This window comes from Macrobrachium rosenbergii, chromosome 8 (genome assembly GCF_040412425.1).
Source record: "Macrobrachium rosenbergii isolate ZJJX-2024 chromosome 8, ASM4041242v1, whole genome shotgun sequence".
NCBI lineage: Eukaryota > Metazoa > Arthropoda > Malacostraca > Decapoda > Palaemonidae > Macrobrachium > Macrobrachium rosenbergii.
The window spans coordinates 83559150-83579526 of record NC_089748.1 but is presented as its reverse complement, the minus strand read 5'-3'; the positions used below and the strand labels follow the sequence as shown (position 1 = coordinate 83579526).

Sequence of the window (20377 nt, the reverse complement as noted above, 5' to 3'; positions counted from 1 at the left end):
TAAATTTGAGCTGCAAGTTGTAGCTGAAGCTGAGAAAACAATGTTCAAGCTGCCAATGACTATAAATTATCGTGCATTGGCAACATGGATAAAATCAAAATTACATGGCACTAAAGAACACATATTGCTGTTGTTTTCACGCCGATAAAAGATAAATATGTAAAGCTTGTTATTATGATGAAATCGAGTAAAAATAGCAAAGGCAATCTGTTGATAATTTTACACAATCACCCTCAGCTGATTTTAAACCAAAACATTGATTGCTATGTTTATATTTTATAATACAAGAGTAATATGAGATACATACAATATTATTGGATACAGTGAAGTAAAGCATAACATTGTAAAAGAGCCGTGGAAAAGATGCATATTTGTTATGCATATTCACATATTAGTATCATATTATAAAATATTTATATGATACTAATATGTGAATATTACGCTAATTTTACATCTCAAGTTGCATGACACATGATAAGCAAGTATATACGGTAATGAAATTAGCGTAGATGTAGGCTATTTTATAATGGCTGTACTCACTTTGAAATTGGAATGAAGATCTTAATACACTCTGTGGTAGTGGCAGACGAAGGACAAATTCCCATGTGGTAGTGGCAGGAGAAGGGCAGCGATTTATTCAGAATCGCTGCCCTAAGAGTACCTGAAGCATTTCAGGCAGGCCTCACATCAATCTTCTTGCTCTGCATTATCAATGACAAGACAAAGGACATGGATGTCAGGGGGTTGGAGGAAGGGGTAGCAGGAGGACTTGGCACCAGTGTCTTGGGCCTAAAAAAGGTGTCGATCTTCGTCTGCTTTCTTCCAAAGCCCTTCTGACATAGATCAAGCACAATGTCTTTTAGCTGATGGAGGGGGTAGTAGAGACTGGAGACGTTTCGCTCAGTAAGCTCCTCCACAAAGCCCATTAATACATCCAAGTACTGAGCCATATCACCCAGTGGCACCGTCTTTCACTGTGGCTCTTCCTCGTTGTCATCGCCTTCTGCAGCAGCACCTTTATTACCTGCTCAGCTATCTCTTCCTCTGTGAGTGTCTCGTAACCTGGATCAACTGTCCTTTCCTTCATCCACTCTTCAACATCCTTGACCTGTAACTCCTCTTCACCTGCTGCTCGAAGTTGGTCAAGGATGACGTCATCCTCAAACCCCAGGAAATTGATGATGGAATCTTCGTTCTTCAGCAGTTTATTCCAGCCATTTTGCAGAGTAGATACTTTCATGGTATCCCATGCCTTCACCCAGTTATGGAAAGCCGAGTGAAGATTGAAATTCTTCATATTGGCAAGAATCTGTTGTCCTCTTGTTTCTTTGGCGCCCTCTGTCACACAGAGCACCTTCTTCAGGAAGAGGCTGGTATAGAGCCTCATTGCTGCCACAATTGTTCCTTGATCCATTGGTTGGATCAAAGATGTATTCGGAGGAAGAAAAAGACAACAAACCTGGCCATCTTCGCTGACCAGTTCTTTTATGTAGGGATGAGCTGGTGCATTATCGAAGATCAGTAGGGCACGAACACGGTCCTGGGAGATATTAACCCTTAAGGGACGGCATAATTTGTCAATGTGCAGCACCCCAGACTGGGGAAACTTTGAGGTTGGCAAAATAAAAAAAAAAAAACATCAATGGAAAGAGAATGACACGTACATTCGCACTGTATAAATAAAAAAATTCCACGAGTTGAAAATGACTATTTACAACCCCTTGTGGGGCCTCATTTACAAGACAATTGTAAATTTTACCAACTTGTATATGTTTTTTCTAATAAATAAATTTATTGTATTTTGTAAAATTATTATTATTGCTCACGCAGTATCAAAACAGATAAGAAGTAAAAGCAGTAACAAATTTTTGGCATATTTGTTGTAAAATATTCACGTAAATTTACGAGAAGGAAGATTCAGTAACTTTTTTTTTTACTTTTACATGCTTTTTCTAATATTTCTTTGCAATTTTCTTTGTAAAATTACATTTACAACTGACATACTATCGTAAAAGACAAAACAAAAAACAACAGCAACCCCTTCGTATATTTACAAGCAAATTTACAAAAAGACTCGTGAGAGAGAGAGATGCAGTACTTTCCCCTCTTGAAGTTGCAAGCCTTACTGAAACTGGCCTAATTCTCACTTCTGTATAAAAGTTGCCATTAGTGAATTTATAGCATATAGAAGTATTGGCACCTTTGTTTCAAATCATTATTACCATAACATTGGTGTGTAATTCTGCTTCACACTGAAGCTCAATCCATCCACCTCCCCAAACCTGTTTTACTTCACACTGAGGATCAATCCATCCCTTAAGGGTTAAGGGTCTTCATCTGGTACTTGATGACTTCAGGGATGAAATAATTGAAGAACCAACGCTTAAAGATACGTTGGTGAATCAATGCTGGTGAACCTTGCATTCTTTGAAAAATCATGCAGAACGGGCAGGTCATTCATGTTGATGATTCGAAAGCACAGTGGCCGTTTTACCTTGCTGACACACAAAGGCATTTGCACAACAAAGGATAGAAATTCATTCTTTACTTATCTTTTGGCCTTTTGCCCTCTTTTTCTTCTTATATAACATGTGCGATCAGGCATCTTCCTGAAATAAAGGTCAGCCTCATCAGTGTTATAAACTTGAGATAACAGCAAGCCTTCGTCCTCAATCAACTGGCAAATCCTTTCTCGGAATTTCGCAACAGCATCCTCGTCAACAGACAGTATTTTTCCTGACACTTTTACTTTTCGGCCTGTGCCATGCCTCCGTTTAAAACGAAAAACCAAACCAATCGATGCTGTAAATTCCTTCAGTCCAGAATGAACGCTCAATTTCTAGGCAGCCTTGATGGTACCCTCATAGATTTTCAAGGAGCACCAGCTTTGTCCCCTCCATGTTCAATATCATAACCTTTATTCTTGAATGCTGCCAGTCTGCCTTTAGCTTTCATAATGTCAGTCATTGTCTGTGCACCGATACCATAAAGTTAGCCACACTTTTCTGCGACCAACTTCTCTCTACTTCTGCAATAGCATCCAGCTTTTCCTGGATGCTTAAACACTTCCTTGAATGCTTTTCTTGGGTAGGAGCCATTGCACAAATCACCATAAATAAAAAAAAAAAAAAAAGCGAAATAAACGCCACATGCTGCACACAAAGGGTCGAGACAAAGAGAATGCAAGTCAGACGCGTCAACACAAGGGATGCTGGCAACTGAGTGGCCCATTGAGAGTGTGGGTGAGCCTGGGTGATGCGCTTTCTTCCTCACTCAGACTCCCAGCATTCCTTTTGGAGTGTAATTTGAAAATACAGTTCGGTGTTCGATCCGGAAGCAAAAACCCTCAAATTGATATTTCCATTTTGCACCAATATATCCAGAAGTACAGTATACCATGGTCTGTTATCTTGGTGCACAAATGTAGTTTTATTATATGTTGTGACTCAAGAAGTGTTCCTCAGTCACTGGAATCTTTTTAACTCTTTAAACCCTCTGGTTTTAGATATATTGGAGTGGCTGCTTTTAGTGAAAAGAAGAGGGAAAAAGTAAATTTTTGTTGGGTGCCTTCTCATCTTGGGGTGGTTGGGAACAAGCATGCCAATCAACTTGCTGAGTTAGCAGTCACCTCCCCAGAACCCAGAAGATGCCTACTACCATATCAGGATTTATATCCTATAGTAGGTCAGAAAATTAAAAAGTGTTGGCAGTCCCTGTGGGAAAACACTGCAACGAATCAAAAAATGCCCAGTGTCATGTCATCAGTGTCTCCTTGGTCATATCCCTATATGCCAAGGAGACAAGAAACAATGTTGTGCAGATTGAGGATTGGACATGCAAGACTCACTCAGGGGTTGTTGATGTCAAGTGAAAATCCTCCATTATGCGATGACTGTACTGTGTCCTTGACTGTAAGGCATTTGCTGGTCGAATGTCCCAGCCTTGGGAATTTGAAACATAGGTTCCTGTCTTGGGGCCATGACAGAGAAGGTCATGTTATTCTAGCTACAATTCTTGGTGAGGATTGTAATTTGGAGCAGTTGTATATCTTTATGTGAGAGGCAGGCCTCCTCAACAAAATTTAGATTATACATATAAAGTATATGTAAGTATTGATAATATGGTATATTCGAACAAATATTATACACATACAGTCATACTCCGAACTTACATGAGGTTAGGTTCCAGAACCCCTCATGCAGGGTGAATTTTCGCATAAGTTTGGCATGGTCTCTGACAAATGCTAATAAATGCTTATTTCTAAAGTTTAAACATTAATATGACTCTAATCATGCTCCCAATTATTAAGTTAACTTTTAAATGAGGTTAAAGTTACTGTAATTTCATTTAAAAGTTAGGTAAATACATTACCCTTAAAAAAGAGAAATTAATGGTTGACATAAAAATTGAGAGTTGGAAAAGAATTTTTCTCTCTTCCCTTCCAACCGGTCTATTTTTAGAAGTCATCTCAACCTCTTTTTAACAACTTCTTTATTCTGCGTCTCTTTCTCTTTCTTCTGAAATGCTTTTTCATGAACAAACAGTGTTTTATATTTTGACTAATACAACTTTTAGTTATTATGTCTCTATGTTTTAGGACGTATTTGCAACACTAGCGCATTTACACTTCATAGACGATACAGGTCAAATTAGATCAATTTAAATTATCTACTGTACAGGTAAAGACGTACAGAGAATTAATAAGTTGTAAAAAAGTGTGAGTGCTAACTATGAACGAGAGAGAGAGAGAGAGAGAGAGAGAGAGAGAGAGAGAGAGAGAGAGAGAGAGAGAGAGAGATAAGCATAGTCCTTACTTAAGAGAGTGAAATTATTTATCAATTATTACGGAGACTGAGAGAATAACGAGAGAGAGAGAGAGAGAGGTATTGTCCATACTTGAAATATTAAGTTGTATTACAGTATTTATGAATTATTACAGGGAGAGAGATGGAGAGAAAGTTATTCTTACATTAGATATCAAAAGATGGAAATTCAGTATTAAACTAACTATTAAATGAAATTAAAGTTTCTGTATTTTCATTTAAAAGTAGCTTAATACATTACCCTTAAAAAAAGAAATAAATGGTGTGACTCTCTCCCCCATTCCACCGATCTATTTTTAGAAGTCTTCTCAACCTCGTTTTTAAAAACTTCTTTATTCTGTCACTTTCTCTTTGTTCTGAATTGCTCTTTGTCTCTATGTTTTTGAACGGTGCATTTACAGTTTGTAAACGGTACAGGTCAAATTAGATCAATTCAAAATTATCTACTGTACAGTTAAAGACATACAGAGAAACAGTGCTGTAATACATAGGTTGGCCAATGAGAGAGAATGAGAGAGAGAGAGAGAGAGAGAGAGAGAGAGAGAGAGAGAGAGAGAGATAACATTTGTCCTAACTTAACCCTTAAACGCCGAGCTTCTATTTTAAAAAACGTCTCCCGTATGCGGCGTTGGGAGTTAGCGCCAGCGGAAAAAGTTTTCAAAAATCACAGCACGCTTAGTTTTTAAGATTAAGAGTTCATTTTGGCTCCTTTTTTTGTCATTGCCTGAAGTTTAGTATGCAACCATCAGAAATGAAAAAAAATATCATCATCATATATAAATATTGAAATATATGACAGCGCAAAAAAATTTTTCATATATAATTTTATATAAATCGCTGTGAGCAAAACGGTTAAAGCTAATGGGTTATTTTTTTTCTTTGTATTGTACACTAAATTGCAATGATTTTGGTATATAACAAATTGTAAAACGATCAAAGCAAACACAGAAAATATTGTCACAAAATGATGCATGAATTAAACTTTCGGACGTAAAAAATGTTTTTTCAAAAATTCACCATAAATCGAAATATTGTGCTAGAGACTTCCTGTTTGTTGAAAAATGAAGCTAATTGATTGAATATTACTAGACTGTAAGTGTTTTAGCTTACAATTGCAGTTTTCGACCAGTTCGGTCGAGTTAAAGTTGACCGAAAGTCGAATTTTTCTATTTATCGTGATTTATATGAAAATATTTCAAAACTGATAAAAGCTACAACCATGAGTTATTTTCTGTTGTATTGTACATGAAATTGCGCACATTTTCATATATAAAAGTTTATGTAACGACTAATATAAAATGGTGCAAACATTACGACACAGTGACGAAAGAATTTCTGAGATGTTCGCCGAGTTAAGGCATGGACGGACGTGGGAAAATGTTTTTTCAAAAATTCACCATAAATCGAAATATTGTGCTAGAGACTTCCAATTTATTGCAAAATGAAGGTAAATGATTGAATATTACTAGAATGTAAGAGTTTTTATTTACAATTGCATTTTTCGACCATTTCGGTCGAGTTAAAGTTTACTGAAGGTTGAAATTTTGGCAGTTATCGTGATTTATGTGAAAATATTTCAAAACTGATAAAAGCTACAACCATGAGTTATTTTATGTTGTATTCTACATGAAATTGCGCACATTTTCATATATAAAAGTTTATGTAACGACTAATGTAAAACGATGCAAACATTACGACAACTTAACGAAAGAATTTCTGAGATGTTGCGCTAGAGACTTCCAGTTTGTTATAAAATGAAGGTACACTCGGCAAGAAAAGTGAAGATACAGTTTTCTTTAGATTTCGTTCATCGAATTTTAATTTTTTTCTTACAGAAAACACATAATCTCGGTAAATTTACTCTAGAATATGAAAATACAATGCAAATTATATCATATATGTTAAATCTGCAAAACAAAAATGTTCAGATACTTAAAAACACCATGCATGTCCGAAGTAATCAGAATTTCTCAGATGACTTCATTCATAGAGATCTAAAAGATGGATATCTCAGTGTAGTACTGTTTATCAGAACGGCAATATTTACTCGTTTTCCGTTATGGACAGGCTTATTATTGCATCATCATACGAGGTAGTGATAATTTCTTTAATTTTTACACATTCATATTTGTATTTCACGGTGTTAAAAGTCAGCTGGAATTAATGGCAGTAATTGTTGCGACAGCTACGGTAAGTTGACCAAATCTATTTAAATCCGCAAGAGCGTTCTCTATGATGTGTGCAGCACTTCAGCGGGAAAACACAAGTAACTGGATGTTTCTTGACGTTGCCATAGTTTCTCTCTCTCTCTCTCTCTCTCTCTCTCTCTCTCTCTCTCTCTCTCTCTCTCTCTCTCTCTCTCTCTCTCTCTCTCTCTCTCTCTCTCTCTCTCTCTCCATTGCTAAAACATACTATACATACTATACAAATATAGTATCGCTCAATCTCTTAAAAAAAATAATGAAATGAGTAGCTCTACATATAGGCCTAGGCTTACACAACAGCAACTCTCTCTCTCTCTCTCTCTCTCTCTCTCTCATTGTAACATTGCATTCGTTCCTTTATTGTTCCCCACGTTTTTCCTTGGACATTGCTCAAATTTAACTCTTGATTTCACTATGGAAGATCGCGTTTCCGATTATGCAAGCATTCCGTTCATTGTGGTGTCATAAATTCATTTGTGTAAGGTTAATTGGTAGGTTACGTCGAAAAATGTTTATTTTGCTCAGAACTGTCGCTGCAAATTACAACTTGAACGAATACTGTAAAAGCTTACTACTGCATTTAAGTATCAGTGATGTCAGAATCATAGAATATGATTGAAAGTTATAGGAGGTCAAGCAAAAAACCAACACACTAAGACTGAAGCTCCTCCTTTCTAAAGTTGCCAGATGTCGCATTATTGAGCAATATATGTCCAAGATTTAAAAACTATATCTTCACTTTTCTTGCCGAGTATACATGATTGAATATTACTAGAATGTAAGAGTTTTAGCTTATAATTGCGTTTTTACCAACAATCGAGTTAAAGTTGACGAAGGTTGAAATTTTAGCAGTTATCGTGATTTATATGGAAATATTTCAAAACTGATAAAAGCTACAACCATGAGTTATTTTCTGTTGTATTGTACATGAAATTGCGCATTTCCATATATAAAACTTTATGTAACGACTAATATAAAACGGGTGCAAACATTACGATAACGTGTGAAAGAATTTCTGGCGCGGATGTAAGGAAAAGTTTTTTCAAAAATTCACCATAAATCGAAATATTGTGCGAGAGACTTCCAATTTGTTGGAAAATGAAGGTAAATGATTGAATATTACTAGAATTGTAAGATTTTTAGCTTACAATTGTGTTTTACCATTTAGGCCGGTCGAGTCAAAGTTGACGAAGGTTGAAATTTGGCAGTTATCGTGATTTATATAAAAATATTTCCAAACTGATAAAAGCTACAACCATGGGTTGTAGTTTGCTGTATTTTACATGAAATTGCACACATTTTCATATATAAAACTTTATGTAATGGCTAATATAAAACAGTGCAAAAATTACGACAAAATGACGAAAGAATTTCTGAAATTTTAGACTGAGTTACAGCGCGGACGTAAAGGAAAAAGTTTTTTCAAAATTCACCATAAATCGCAATATTGTGCTAGAGACTTCCAATTTGTTGCAAAATGAAGGTAAATGATTAAATATTACTAAATGTAAGATTTTTAGATTACAATTGCGTTTTTCGACCATTTCGGTCTAGTCAAAGTTGACTGAAGGTTGAAATTTTTTGTAGTTGACGTACAGTACTTCCACTCGGCACCCAACAGACAATTTTAGTTGACGTATGATACGTCCAGTCGACGTTTAAGGGTTAACACCACATGGAGAACTGTATTTACAAAACACAGTAACAGTAACATTTGTGGTCACTTACCAATACAGTATTCATAAAAAGATTCCTAACTGATCAGACTTTCTAAACCCACAAACTAGAAAGTGGATTTATACAGTATGGATAGTTAAGGAAATCACAAAAAAGTTGTCTGCTGGTCAAAATTAATGTCTGCATGGGTAACTTTTATCATATTTTACACAGCATCAAATCTACTACATGCTCAGTGAATCCTTAATCTGATTGTAACCAAAGTTGATTCATGGGTTTCCTCTGTTAGATTTCAACTTTGCTGAAAAAACTGAGCCAGTTAGGTTGTATAGAGATGTCAGATGGAAACAACTATGAGATTGAAATAAAAATGAAAGGAAAAGTGATACCCATTAATCAGATGTTTAAGTTCTTAGGTCTAACATTTGATACAGATACAAACAGGAAAGTGCACATTGCATGTATTAAAAACATGTAAAAAAAAAAGTGAAACACTTAAGTAAGAAAGTTGCAAGCTGTATAAAGCAATTGTACTATTATTATTAGACTAGGAGTTAAGTATGTGAAACAGCATCTGACACAAGATTAAAAATCTGTTTATATTGAAGCACTAAGAATCCTCACTGGTGCTCTCAAGTCATCTCAAAATGCATCAATACAGGTTGAAAGTTGTTTCTCCCATGTCGTATACACAATGACCTAGAAACTATGCTAAGAGCAATAAAAATGTGACCTAAAAACTATGCTAAGGGCAGTAAAACTACAAGCAAGTGATTCTCCCACCAAATATATGTTTGAACAGTGAAATATTTTTATAAATAACTAGCCTTCACCCTTCCCAATTAGTGCTATTGAGACCTTCAGAACTATAGTAAAAAAAAAGTTCTTGTACAGCAAATTAACTTTGCATGTCACATTTTATATGAAGGTAGTGTAGATGTTGGATCCATGCCCATGCCTGAATAAAGGGAAATTAGGTTGCTGGTAAAGCAGATAAAGATGCAATTACAGACACCACGCTACATATAAACATTCAACTTACAAACATTCAGAGATAAAAACAAATGGGATTGTAAATTAAAATTGTATTCAGAGCGCTCCCCTTTGCCACCCTTAAGTTCAAATTTTGTTTTGCGTGCCCATTCTGTACATAGAGTACTGTGTGTACAGTGAGTTGTGTTTTAGGATGAAAAAACATACATTACTGCATTGATTCCATATCTTACTGTATTTAAATAGGCATGAAGAGTACAGTGACCAACTTACAAACGATTCAACAAACAAACGGTTGTCTGGAACGTAATTCGTTCATAAGTAGGGTGGTATCTGTATTCTTACTGGATCAAATGTAACCTTCCTAGTCAGTGATTATTTAACATTTCTAAAGACCATCATGTTTAATGAAGGCGAGTTTATGAAACAATGAACCTAGTAACAACAAAGTCAAGCAGCTCAAAACCATGGCTGAAATATGGATTCTTCAAACTAGCCAAAAAGAATGCCATACTGAAGTCATTTTATATTGTCTTCTCAAATTGGGCACAGTTGATTAATCTATGAATACTCAATAAATAGCTCAATCCCTGTATGCAGAGAATACAGGTCATCACTAACATTTATACATATCACATATTTCCAAATTTCAGCCAAGAATGAATGACTAGTTTTTAGAATAAAGCAGTGAAGGCAGTTTTGTTAAAATCTATATCCTTTCCAGTTTATCAAGTTTTTAAAATATTGCAAGTTACTGCACAAAATATAAATTCCATAATTAAAGACAGACCTCTTATGCCAGTTTTGAGCATTTTGAAATGGTTTTGTTTAACTGCTTAATACTGGCAGTCCCTGGTTATCAGTGGGCTTGGTTATTGGTGATCCGGTTTTACGGCGCTTGTCTAGCAATGAAAATTGGCAATTTTCTGTGCCGAAAATCACCAATTTCCGCTTATCGGCACCGATAATTGGGTATTGGGTGTGTGTTCAATGCGTTATCCTTATCACTAAAGGTTGGGGATGAAGGAAACACCGAAATATAAAAAGTAGGTCCTTAATGTCTAGTGGAGTTGACAAATTCACAGAGGTGCAAATTATGTGTCTACACGGGAAACAGAGCGGTCCCGTACTGGTGAAACATTACTGCCAGATGGACAAGGTTCAGTCATTATATAACGTACATGATAAATACATTGGAATGACATACATTTAATACATTAGGCAGGTATATACTGTAAACGGACATGAAACATAAAAGAACGTAATGCATATGTATATAAAGGTTCATACATCATACTGAACATGTCTTTCATATACCTACACCTCTCTCCCCCTCACGCTCGTAGTATACTCTCGAGCGGACTCTTTTCTGTGAGCCTTTGAGAACGCGTGGGGACATTGGGGAATATCAACTAAGGACTGCTTTTCCTGGTCCAAGCAAGGGGCCACAGGAGAAAGAGGGGATGGGTCAACACTAAGAGGTGGCACTGGCGAAGGGAAGCGACGGTTTTCGCCACCATACACGACCACTAGGAAGACGAATCTCGTGAGTCCCTTGACCTGCGAAACTCATGACTACCCCGACCTTGTCCCAGCGGTGAGATGTCGGGTCTTGGATCGAACGTGCTGTCCAATAGTCAACCTGGGTAGGGGCGGGCATGCTGATCGTACCAGGTCTTAACTTGGTCGGCACGAGCGGCACGCACGGCGGTCACAGTCCTCAGTCTTGACCTGCCACTCCTTTGAAAAGGACTCGGGTGTGCAGGGATGCATGACCTAAGAGGTTGGCCATACAAGATCTGGGCAGGGAGCGGCCTGTGAAATTTGGAGTATTCGGGCTCTAAGAGACCTCGATCAAACTCTCGCAATCAATGTTGCCTGAGGGTGCCGTTGTCAGGATAAGATGCTTGATTGATTTCACGGCGGCTTCAGCATGACCGTTCGATTGTGGATAATATGGGAGGTAACCACGTCGAACTCCCCATCGCTCCATAAAGTCCCGAACTTCGTTGCTGGTGAACTGTGGTCCTCCATCAGTCCTGAGGCGTATAGGGACACCAACTTCCCGGAAGTAGCGGCAGAAGATCCTGATTGTATTAGAAGCAGTAGTATCACCTTTGCATGGGGCGACAACAGGCCATCCTGAGAGTCGGTCGACTATGACGAGGAAGGCTTTTCCTGCGACGATAAAGAAATCTGCTGAAACAAACTCAAAGGGCCTCTTGGGGTTGTCATCACTCATCAGTGGTTCCTGCTGCTGGGATGGCTGCAATACCTGGCATAACTCAAGCTCAATTGTGTTGACAATGTCTGAGTTAATACCAGGCCAGAAGACAGTCTGTCTTGCTCGGTGCTTAGTAGATTCCACACCTCTATGGCTGTTATGTAAAGCGAGACAAGGGCGGCGGAGGCGGCAGGAACAATAACTCTTGCTCCATACAGGACGAGGTCACCATCAGCGTAGAGTTCATCCCGTATCTTCCAGTATGGGAGTAAGCAGTTATGCAGCTCATACCTATTGGAGAGGAATCTGAGGTGACGAGAGCGGGCGAGTGTAAACAGGGTCTGTTCTTGCTGCATCTCGTAGATCCTGAAGGGTCCTGTCGGCATCTTGAGCTGGAGACTCTCCTGAAGAGGTGACAGTGTACACAGCCATGACTGTTCAGGAGATGGGTGGCAGAAGGGCACCTGCAATGCAAGTCCTCTGGTGTGGGGTGGCTGACTGGGGCTCGAGACAAAGCATCAGGAATGTTCAGAGACTTGCCAGCACGCCACACAGCTGTGAATAAGTAGGGCGAAATTTTCTCCTTTCAGGCGCTGGAGGCGAGGATTCTCGATGGCGTCCAGAGTAATGATTCAGGATAGGTATGAGGGACGGTGATCCGTCATCAGAGTAAAGTTCTATAGGCCTGCGAGATACAGCCTACATTTTGACATCGACCAGACCACGGCCAGCATCTCAAGCTCAATAGTGGCATAACGTGTCTTGGCGTCGGTAAGGAATCGAGAGCCACACTGAACTAGACGTAAGTGTCCACTACCATGGTCCTGCAGAAGGGCGTTATCCAATACCATTAGGCGCGAGGCATCTGTCTGGAGGATGACAGGCAGGTCTGGGTCGAAAGCGGCGAGAATGGGTGGACGGAGGAGTGCTGACTTGATGCGTCGAAAGGCCTCATCATGATCAGGGGTCCACACAAATGTTCTCTTGGGGCTCATCAGAGGGCGTAAAGGCTGGGCTGTAGCGGCAATGTTAGGGGTGAACTCTGCCAACTGGTTGACCAGGCCCATGAATGATCTGAGGTCGGTCAGGTTAGCTGGAGTAGGGAAATCCCTGATGGCACTGACTTTTTTTCTTGGTCAGCGAGATGCCTCTCCTGAGAGCATGTATCCACAGAAGTTGACGGTAGGTGCAGCAACCACAAACTTGTCCTTGTTGAGGGTAATCCCAAACTTGCGGCACCTGGTGAGCATCTCGTGGATACTGGTAAAGGTGTGACTGGTAATCCTCATCGTGGAGAAGGATGTCATCGACAACCTTCACACAGTTCTTGACTCCCTGAAGAGGGCCATATCGCCCTCGCAGACAGAATGCATCTCCAGTAGCTGCGAAACCCATCAGTCCTCTGCAGTGTTTGAACTGACCATATGGCGTAATAAAGGTAGTCAAATGTTGATCCTCTTCGGCCAGTTCCATTTGCCAGTACCCACAGAGGGCATCAGCTGTCGTGAAGAACCTATTTCGGGTCCACACTACGAATGGCGGTGAAGGGTGTGGGGCGAAGGGTGGGCTGGGCGGGAAACTTGGCTGTTCAGCTTGGAGAGGTCGACAGTGATGCGACTCCTGTGACATTCTTAGCAACGACGACGAGGGGTGACACCATTCTGAAGGGTCATCACCAATCGGCTTGATTATTCCTTGGTTACCATGAGTCAAGCTCTTCCTTGACCTGGTCCCTGAAGGCAAGGGAATCTGTCTTGGGGTGTGGATGGTGAAGGGCACAGCACCATCCTTGAGATGAATCCTCATGGGAGGACCGGCCATGGGGCTTGAGGGGAGCTGACTTCAAGTCTTCCTTGAAATCAACACATCTGTGAACTCTCGGAGGAAATATTTCTTGGCAGCCGAAGAAGCGTGTGGTGGCTGAGATAGGTAGCTCCTTGCATCTATTGACATGCTTGACTTCTGCAATGGGCTTAGGAAAATCCGGAGATATTATGGCCAACTCTTGACAGTGTGCATAAGACAGAAGTGGAGTCTGGACATTCTCGTGGACATGAATCCTAGCAGAACAAGACTGCTTACCTAAGGTGAGTAGCCGGAACATGCCCAGGGTAGGCGTCATTTTGGACCCATCCGCAGTAATCATTGTAGTCGGCGGAAGAGGTTGCAGGCTGCTCCTGGGGATTCCTAAACTTTCTAGGTGTCAAGCTAATAACTTGGTGACATCAGCACCTGTGTCTGGTAACATCTGTAAGCGGAATTAATATCACCACATGACAGGAGAACACAGATGGTTTGGGGTGTCTTGGGGGCTGTGGAAGAAGAGGGTATCCTAAACGACGACAGCTGTTCTGCCGCGCACCTTGGGTCTTGCTGGAGTTGGGCGGGCAGCACTGTTGCTTGGAGATCCATCCTGGCGATTCTTCTTCTCTCTGCAACACTTATCAAAATGTCCTATCTTTGGTGGCAAAGCGGCACTGGGCTTTGCATGACATTTAATTGTCCTGGACCAGTGACCAAGGCAGGCACAGCTTTGCAAGTACTGTTGGCAGCAGGGCAATCACTGGGGCCATGCTGTCGAGCACAGGACTGGCATAAAGTAGCTGGTGTCAAAATCGGTTTTGAAGGTAAGGTTGCTTCACTTGCCCCTATTCTTCTTACACTTTTTGTAGGCAGAAACGCACGCAACTGGTTAGGTGGGGCACGTGTGGCAGAAGTTGCATTTTTGGCTGCTTCATATGACCGACAGTCGTGACAACATCTTGTAATGAGGGCGGTGTCCAAGGAGATTATTTTCTGAACAAGCTCTGCATCTTGAATGCCCATCAGAATTACCATTTTCAACTGGGTCTCCTCGCATGCAGCTGCATTCCCGGGCACAAGTCGACTTCCTCTGCAATGCGTGAAGCCTTACATAGAAATCTGAAAAGATTCTCCTTCCATCTGTTTGCAACTAAGCAATTCCTACAATGAAGAACCTCATTACGTAAACCCTTTATGTGAGACTGCAGGGCATCCAACACTTCATCTACAGACTTATCTGTGGAGGGTGAGATCTGTAAGGTGTGCTCCAACACGCGCTGAGTTTCAAGGGCCAAGCACATCCGCAACTGGATCATCTGTTTCTCCCTAGGAAGCTTGAAAAGATCAACCATAATGGCATAATCATCCCCCTCGTCTCCATTCCCTGAACATTTGGAATGTTGCATCAGCCTTGAGTGGAGGCGGTGTTTGTGCCATCGCTTTTTTGGGGTGGGGAAGAGAAGGTTGACTGGAGGAAGAAGCGCCCATCTCTGTACCTGGTATGGGGTTTTCTGCATGGAAGGGTTGGACAGACGAGAGCGCCTGGATAAGGGCTGTAAATCTTGCATTTTCCTCATCTCTGCGCATGTTTTTCCTCTCTTCTGCATAATTCCTCTTGTGCTCTTCTATCCTCTTCTTCACGTCTTCTTTGTTCTCTTCTTTCTTCATCTTCACGTCGTCTTCTTTCTTCTTCATACTGGAAGAGATTCCTCTAAAAACTTAATAAGTTGAAGGAAATCTGTTCCAGTTGGTTGGGTGGAGGAGGGGCTGGTAGTGGCGAAGGAGTGGTGGATAGGGGGAGGAGGGCAGTGACGTCCTGGCGAACTCCTCTCCCACGGTGTTCCCACTGCGGGCATAAGCTCCCACACTACTGGCTTCTAACATCCCCTGGTCTGCTGTCTCTTCTGGCTGACCTAAAAATTCTTCTAGCCCATCCATTACATGTAATATATGCAGCGAATAACACGTATTTAAAATAATAAAAGATTCTTCTGTTTAAAACTAAAGTTTAAATAATATGAGTTACTGGATCAGCGAGTGTGTGCATTATGGATGTGCGCGTCTGCGCCTCTCCCCGGTCTGCCGAGACTCATCAGTATGATCAGTAACATCAGTTAGTAACCCGGAAACAATTGAGGGAACTGGATGTATGGCTAATCGCTCTCACTTGGGGCAGCAGCAAGGGTTTTGCATGTCACAGTCTTTTATGAATGCAAAAAAGGACACTAGAACGACACGACACTTTGCACAACACTTCACTCATGAACCACTGATCACTGTACACTTAAAGCACTATAAATCCACAATGAAAAGCTGGGTGGAGACGCGAAATATCATAAACAACAGCGTTGACGATTAATGGCGCCGGAAGCCATGCACTTGCAGAAAATCCTCTTGAATAAAAAACTTCACTGACACTTCAGTTCACTGCACCATATGTGTTCGATGCGTTATCCTTATCACTAAAGGTTGGGGATGAAGGAAACACCGAAATATAAAAAGTAGGTCCTTAATGTCTAGTGCAGTTGACAAATTCACAGAGGTGCAAATTATGTGTCTACACGGGAAACAGAGCGGTCCCATACTGGCGAAACATTACTGCCAGACGGACAAGGTTCAGTCATTACATAACGTACATGATAAATACATTGGAATGACATACATTTAATACATTAGGCAGGTATATACTGTAAACGGACATGAAACATAAAAGAACGTAATGCATATATATATATATAAAGGTTCATACATCATACTGAACATGTCTTTCATATACCTACATTGGGTACATAGGTAACAGGCGACGATTTTCGGTTATCGTCATGCCGTCAGAACGGAACCCCCGCCAATAACTGGGAACTGCCTGTAATATAATAATCTCGCCTCTTGGGGGATCTGTCAGAATGCTGCGGACTTTTCATCGTATGGTTTAAACATAGGTGTCTTCTTTTATGGATTGATAAAATCTTGATGGCATAGAGCTTCTCATCTAATACCTTTGGTGTTCAAGGAGGGACTGTGTCACCCAATACTTTGCTGTTCAGCCAGCATTGACTCCCTGGTGCATGCTGCTGATTTTTCTTGATATGATATGCTCAATCCAATTGGGGGGTTAGGGGGGCTCTTCTACCATCAGGAATGAATGCTGGACAGTGTAAGACTGTTCCTGCTACAATCATCATCTTTTTAATAAGCCAAGAACCATACTTGACCCGGGACCATTTGCATGTTCCTACCAAGGCACAACTTGGCTCCATGTAAATGATCTTAACTGAATTGCTTGGGTCTGTGCATTACAACATCTTCCCATTGGAAGTGAGTTTTTGGAGCTCTATATTTTTTTCACTCAGGTTTTTTGGGTATCCATTCCCTGACTGTTGGACCAAAACTGGAACTTAAATTCTTGGCTCATGGCAAACCCTTCATTTTCCTGGTTGCTCCTTCCAAATTTTTGTTGTTTTAACATTTCCTTCAGCAACTCCTTTCCCTTGTGGTTCTAGGAGAGGTGTTAAGGAACCATGGCTTGAGAGCTAGAAGTGCATGGCTTTCCCCTCCTTTTTTCATCTTTGTCTCTCTGCCTCCACTTTCTCTTTTCCTTTCCCTTCTATTTTCCCATCCCAATCTTGAAGGATGGATGTGAAGAAAGAAGACTTGGAAGAAAACTCTCAGTAGGAAGGCTAGGAAATCTACATATGAGCATTGTTCTGTTTCGAGATGAGGGTTTGTGAAAGATTGGATCAGTTAGTTGACCAGCTTGCAGTTGATGCCCGGTTATGAGGTCAATTTTCCCCATCACCCAATTGATTTTCTTGGGGAATTTTTTCACCTGGACATCACTAACTAGAGCAGCTGTTCACAAGTTGGAAAGAATCAGGCAAGTACTTGTTGATCCATCAGGTGTGAGTCCTCTTATAACCAGTCTCCCATTCTGTTGATAAAGATAAGTAGACATTGACTACAGAAGTAGATGACTGTGAGTGTAGTGGTCAATCAGTCTGCAAGTTTGCTCCAGACTGATTCCCTGTACATGAGTCTGCTTGTGTCCGGTCACTTTTTCAGTTCTTCAGTATTTTTGTGGTGATGCAGACTCAGTTGCAGACCATTTTTAGATTGAGTTCTTGGTTTGCTATTCCTAAATGTACACCTGTAAGACCCTACAGGCATTTTGTGTGTGTGCTTCTGAAACATGAAGTGGAGGGTTTGCACTTCCTGGACTTTCGGCCATGTTAGTTCTTCTGAGCGTGTTCCATATGCCCCTGGAAATACTTGTGAATGGTCATAGGACCAACATGGACATGGCCATTATGCTGTACTTGGCACTGGCTCAGACTTTGCTTGGCTTAAGTCCACATTCATGACCCAGATTATGAGCAGCGCAGGTTTGTTTTGCCATGCGTGAAGTCCCAGGATCAAACTAACCCAAGACTGTATGGAAACATATATAGCCTAGCCCATGCTTGGTTCAGGTTTGGCCCAAACCTGCTCGAACCAGGACTGTGTTCACGGTCCTGTATTTGCCTGGTAGGGGTCTGTGTTGTCATGTGCATAGCCTGGTGTTAACCTATCACATGAATTCACTGCTTGTGTGCTACTTGGTTCAAGACAAGTAGTGTATGCTCCTGTTCACTATGGCTAGATAATGGAACCAAGCTTGGCAGTTATGTTTTTGTTCTGATTCTAGGGGTTTGAAGGTGAGTGTTCTCAGTTCTCTCTTTCAAATTTGATCTCAGTACCATGGTATCACCAGGCACTTGTCTTGGTTCTGAGTGGGTCAGGATTGGACATTGGCCCCCTCTTTCTCATTGCCCCTGAAGGCACCTTCCCAGAAATTATGACATGCTCAAATTTTGGAGGACTCAAGAGAAGGGGGGGCGATTCAGTGATCTGTGTAACTTTTAACCTGGTTTCCTCTATCAGTCTTACCCAGGGCTCTCATCCGAGAGACTTCTACACCTTTGTATATAAGAGAGATCAGTTCCTTGGTTTACATATCAGGAATATTTCTCTCTCTCTCTCTCTCTCTCTCTCTCTCTCTCTCTCTCTCTCTCTCTCTCTCTCTCTCTCTCTCTCTCTCTCAAGGTTTCATGGTTAATTATTAGCAGTGGGGTTTGGCTTCTCTTCCTGTGTCTCTTCCCAACCTGATCTGTGGTGGCATCAGTTTGGGAGATTTTATATCCATTCTGCTGTTTGATGATTTTTTCTGTTGAGTCTTCCCCTTACACCCATTTCAGTAGAAAACATTTCAGGTAACACTCTCTGGGAATCAGTGTTTCTTCCTTTGAAGGATCATGGTTTCCTACCTGATCCCTCACTGCATTCAGAGTCTAAGCTCAGACATGAAAGGTAAAAGGAAAGGGTTGGATTGCTGGGAATGGAGGGAGGGATTCTTCTACAGATACTCCTTCCTCTGCCAGGACTTCCTTTTTCCATCAGCATACAAAACCTCCTGCTTTTTTCCTCATAACAATCTGTGATTAATCCAAAACAGGCCCACTCAACCTCTGGATGATTGTAGTATGGTGTCTGGAAGGGGAACGACCTACTTAAGTGTCGGGACTCCATTCAGGTGTCCAGCCCTTGCTCTCTTGTTACCTGTTTGATACTCGTGAAGTAAAGGTAGAGGTACAGCTCTGCTCACTTCTGCTTTGTCTGTTAGACTGATACTTGGTCTTCATTGCTTATAAAAAGCACTTGTGTCATTCTCTTCTCTCCACCAGTTCTTCTCCAGCCTTTGGGTTATTTTTCTTCCAGACATACTCAGGAAGAAGGGGGGACCTCCCCTAATATTACCCATGTTACTACCTGCTTGGTGGGAGTTAGACAAGCTGTCTGAGTTCCCTCAGTTCCACTTTGTTTTTCTTTTAGAGGAATAGGGCTCAGAACAACTTGAACTTTTTCTAGCTTCTCGCCAGGAGCTGAAATTGGATTGTGGCACTTACCATTGGCACCTGGAGCTGAAGGAAAATGTGATACGGTTACCAACAGTTGGGTGGGTAATACCTCACCTTACATGTGTCTGCTACCTTTACATTGTTAAAAAGCTTTAATAGTTGTGCAAGCTTTTACATCTAGAAAAGCGTAAGTTATCTTAAATTTGCAATTTCATTGTAGTGCCAGAACAGGATTCCACTTTTTTAGGTCAGTGTTCATGTGGTGAAGTATATAACCAATTTTCTAGAAAATTAGTTCTGACAGCTGCAGAACTGTTACGTTGTTTCAGTACAAAAGTAGCTATTTACAATTGACAGGTTTGTTGTATGAGCACACTTTTTGGAGTAAGTTTTGTTTCATAAATACAGACCTATTTTATTGGTTCCTCCTGTACTCCCCAATATGATATATAGCTATGAACTTGGTAAGGCTTAGAATAGGAATACAGTAGTATAGTGAGTAGAAAGCTTCTCTTATAAATGAGATATTTGCTTGAGAAAATGAAGAGATTTTCTTTAGGAGAGAGAACTGCATTTTTGTGCTAACCAGTCATGCACCAAAGACAGTGTACAAATAGCTTAACAGGTGTGTAAATGGAAATAGCAGTTGTAAAAATTTTTACAGCATGTTTGTTGCAAGTTAATGGAAATGTATGAGTTTCTATTGATGCAATTTTGACATTTTTATTTTAAAACTTTGTAATTTTTGCAGGAACATCATAA

General features: G+C 40.6%; 1 protein-coding gene across 1 annotated transcript in view; it reads left to right on the top strand.

Annotated features, from left to right (window-relative positions):
- SCCRO (defective in cullin neddylation 1 domain containing SCCRO) overlaps positions 1–20377 on the top strand; it is a 198014-nt gene that overhangs the window by 177122 nt on the left and 515 nt on the right. The window contains exon 5 of the mRNA XM_067108052.1: positions 20367–20377. This exon is cut by the window's right edge and continues 515 nt beyond it. Coding sequence (XP_066964153.1) covers positions 20367–20377 — 11 coding nt within the window. The remainder of the gene's footprint in view (positions 1–20366) is intronic.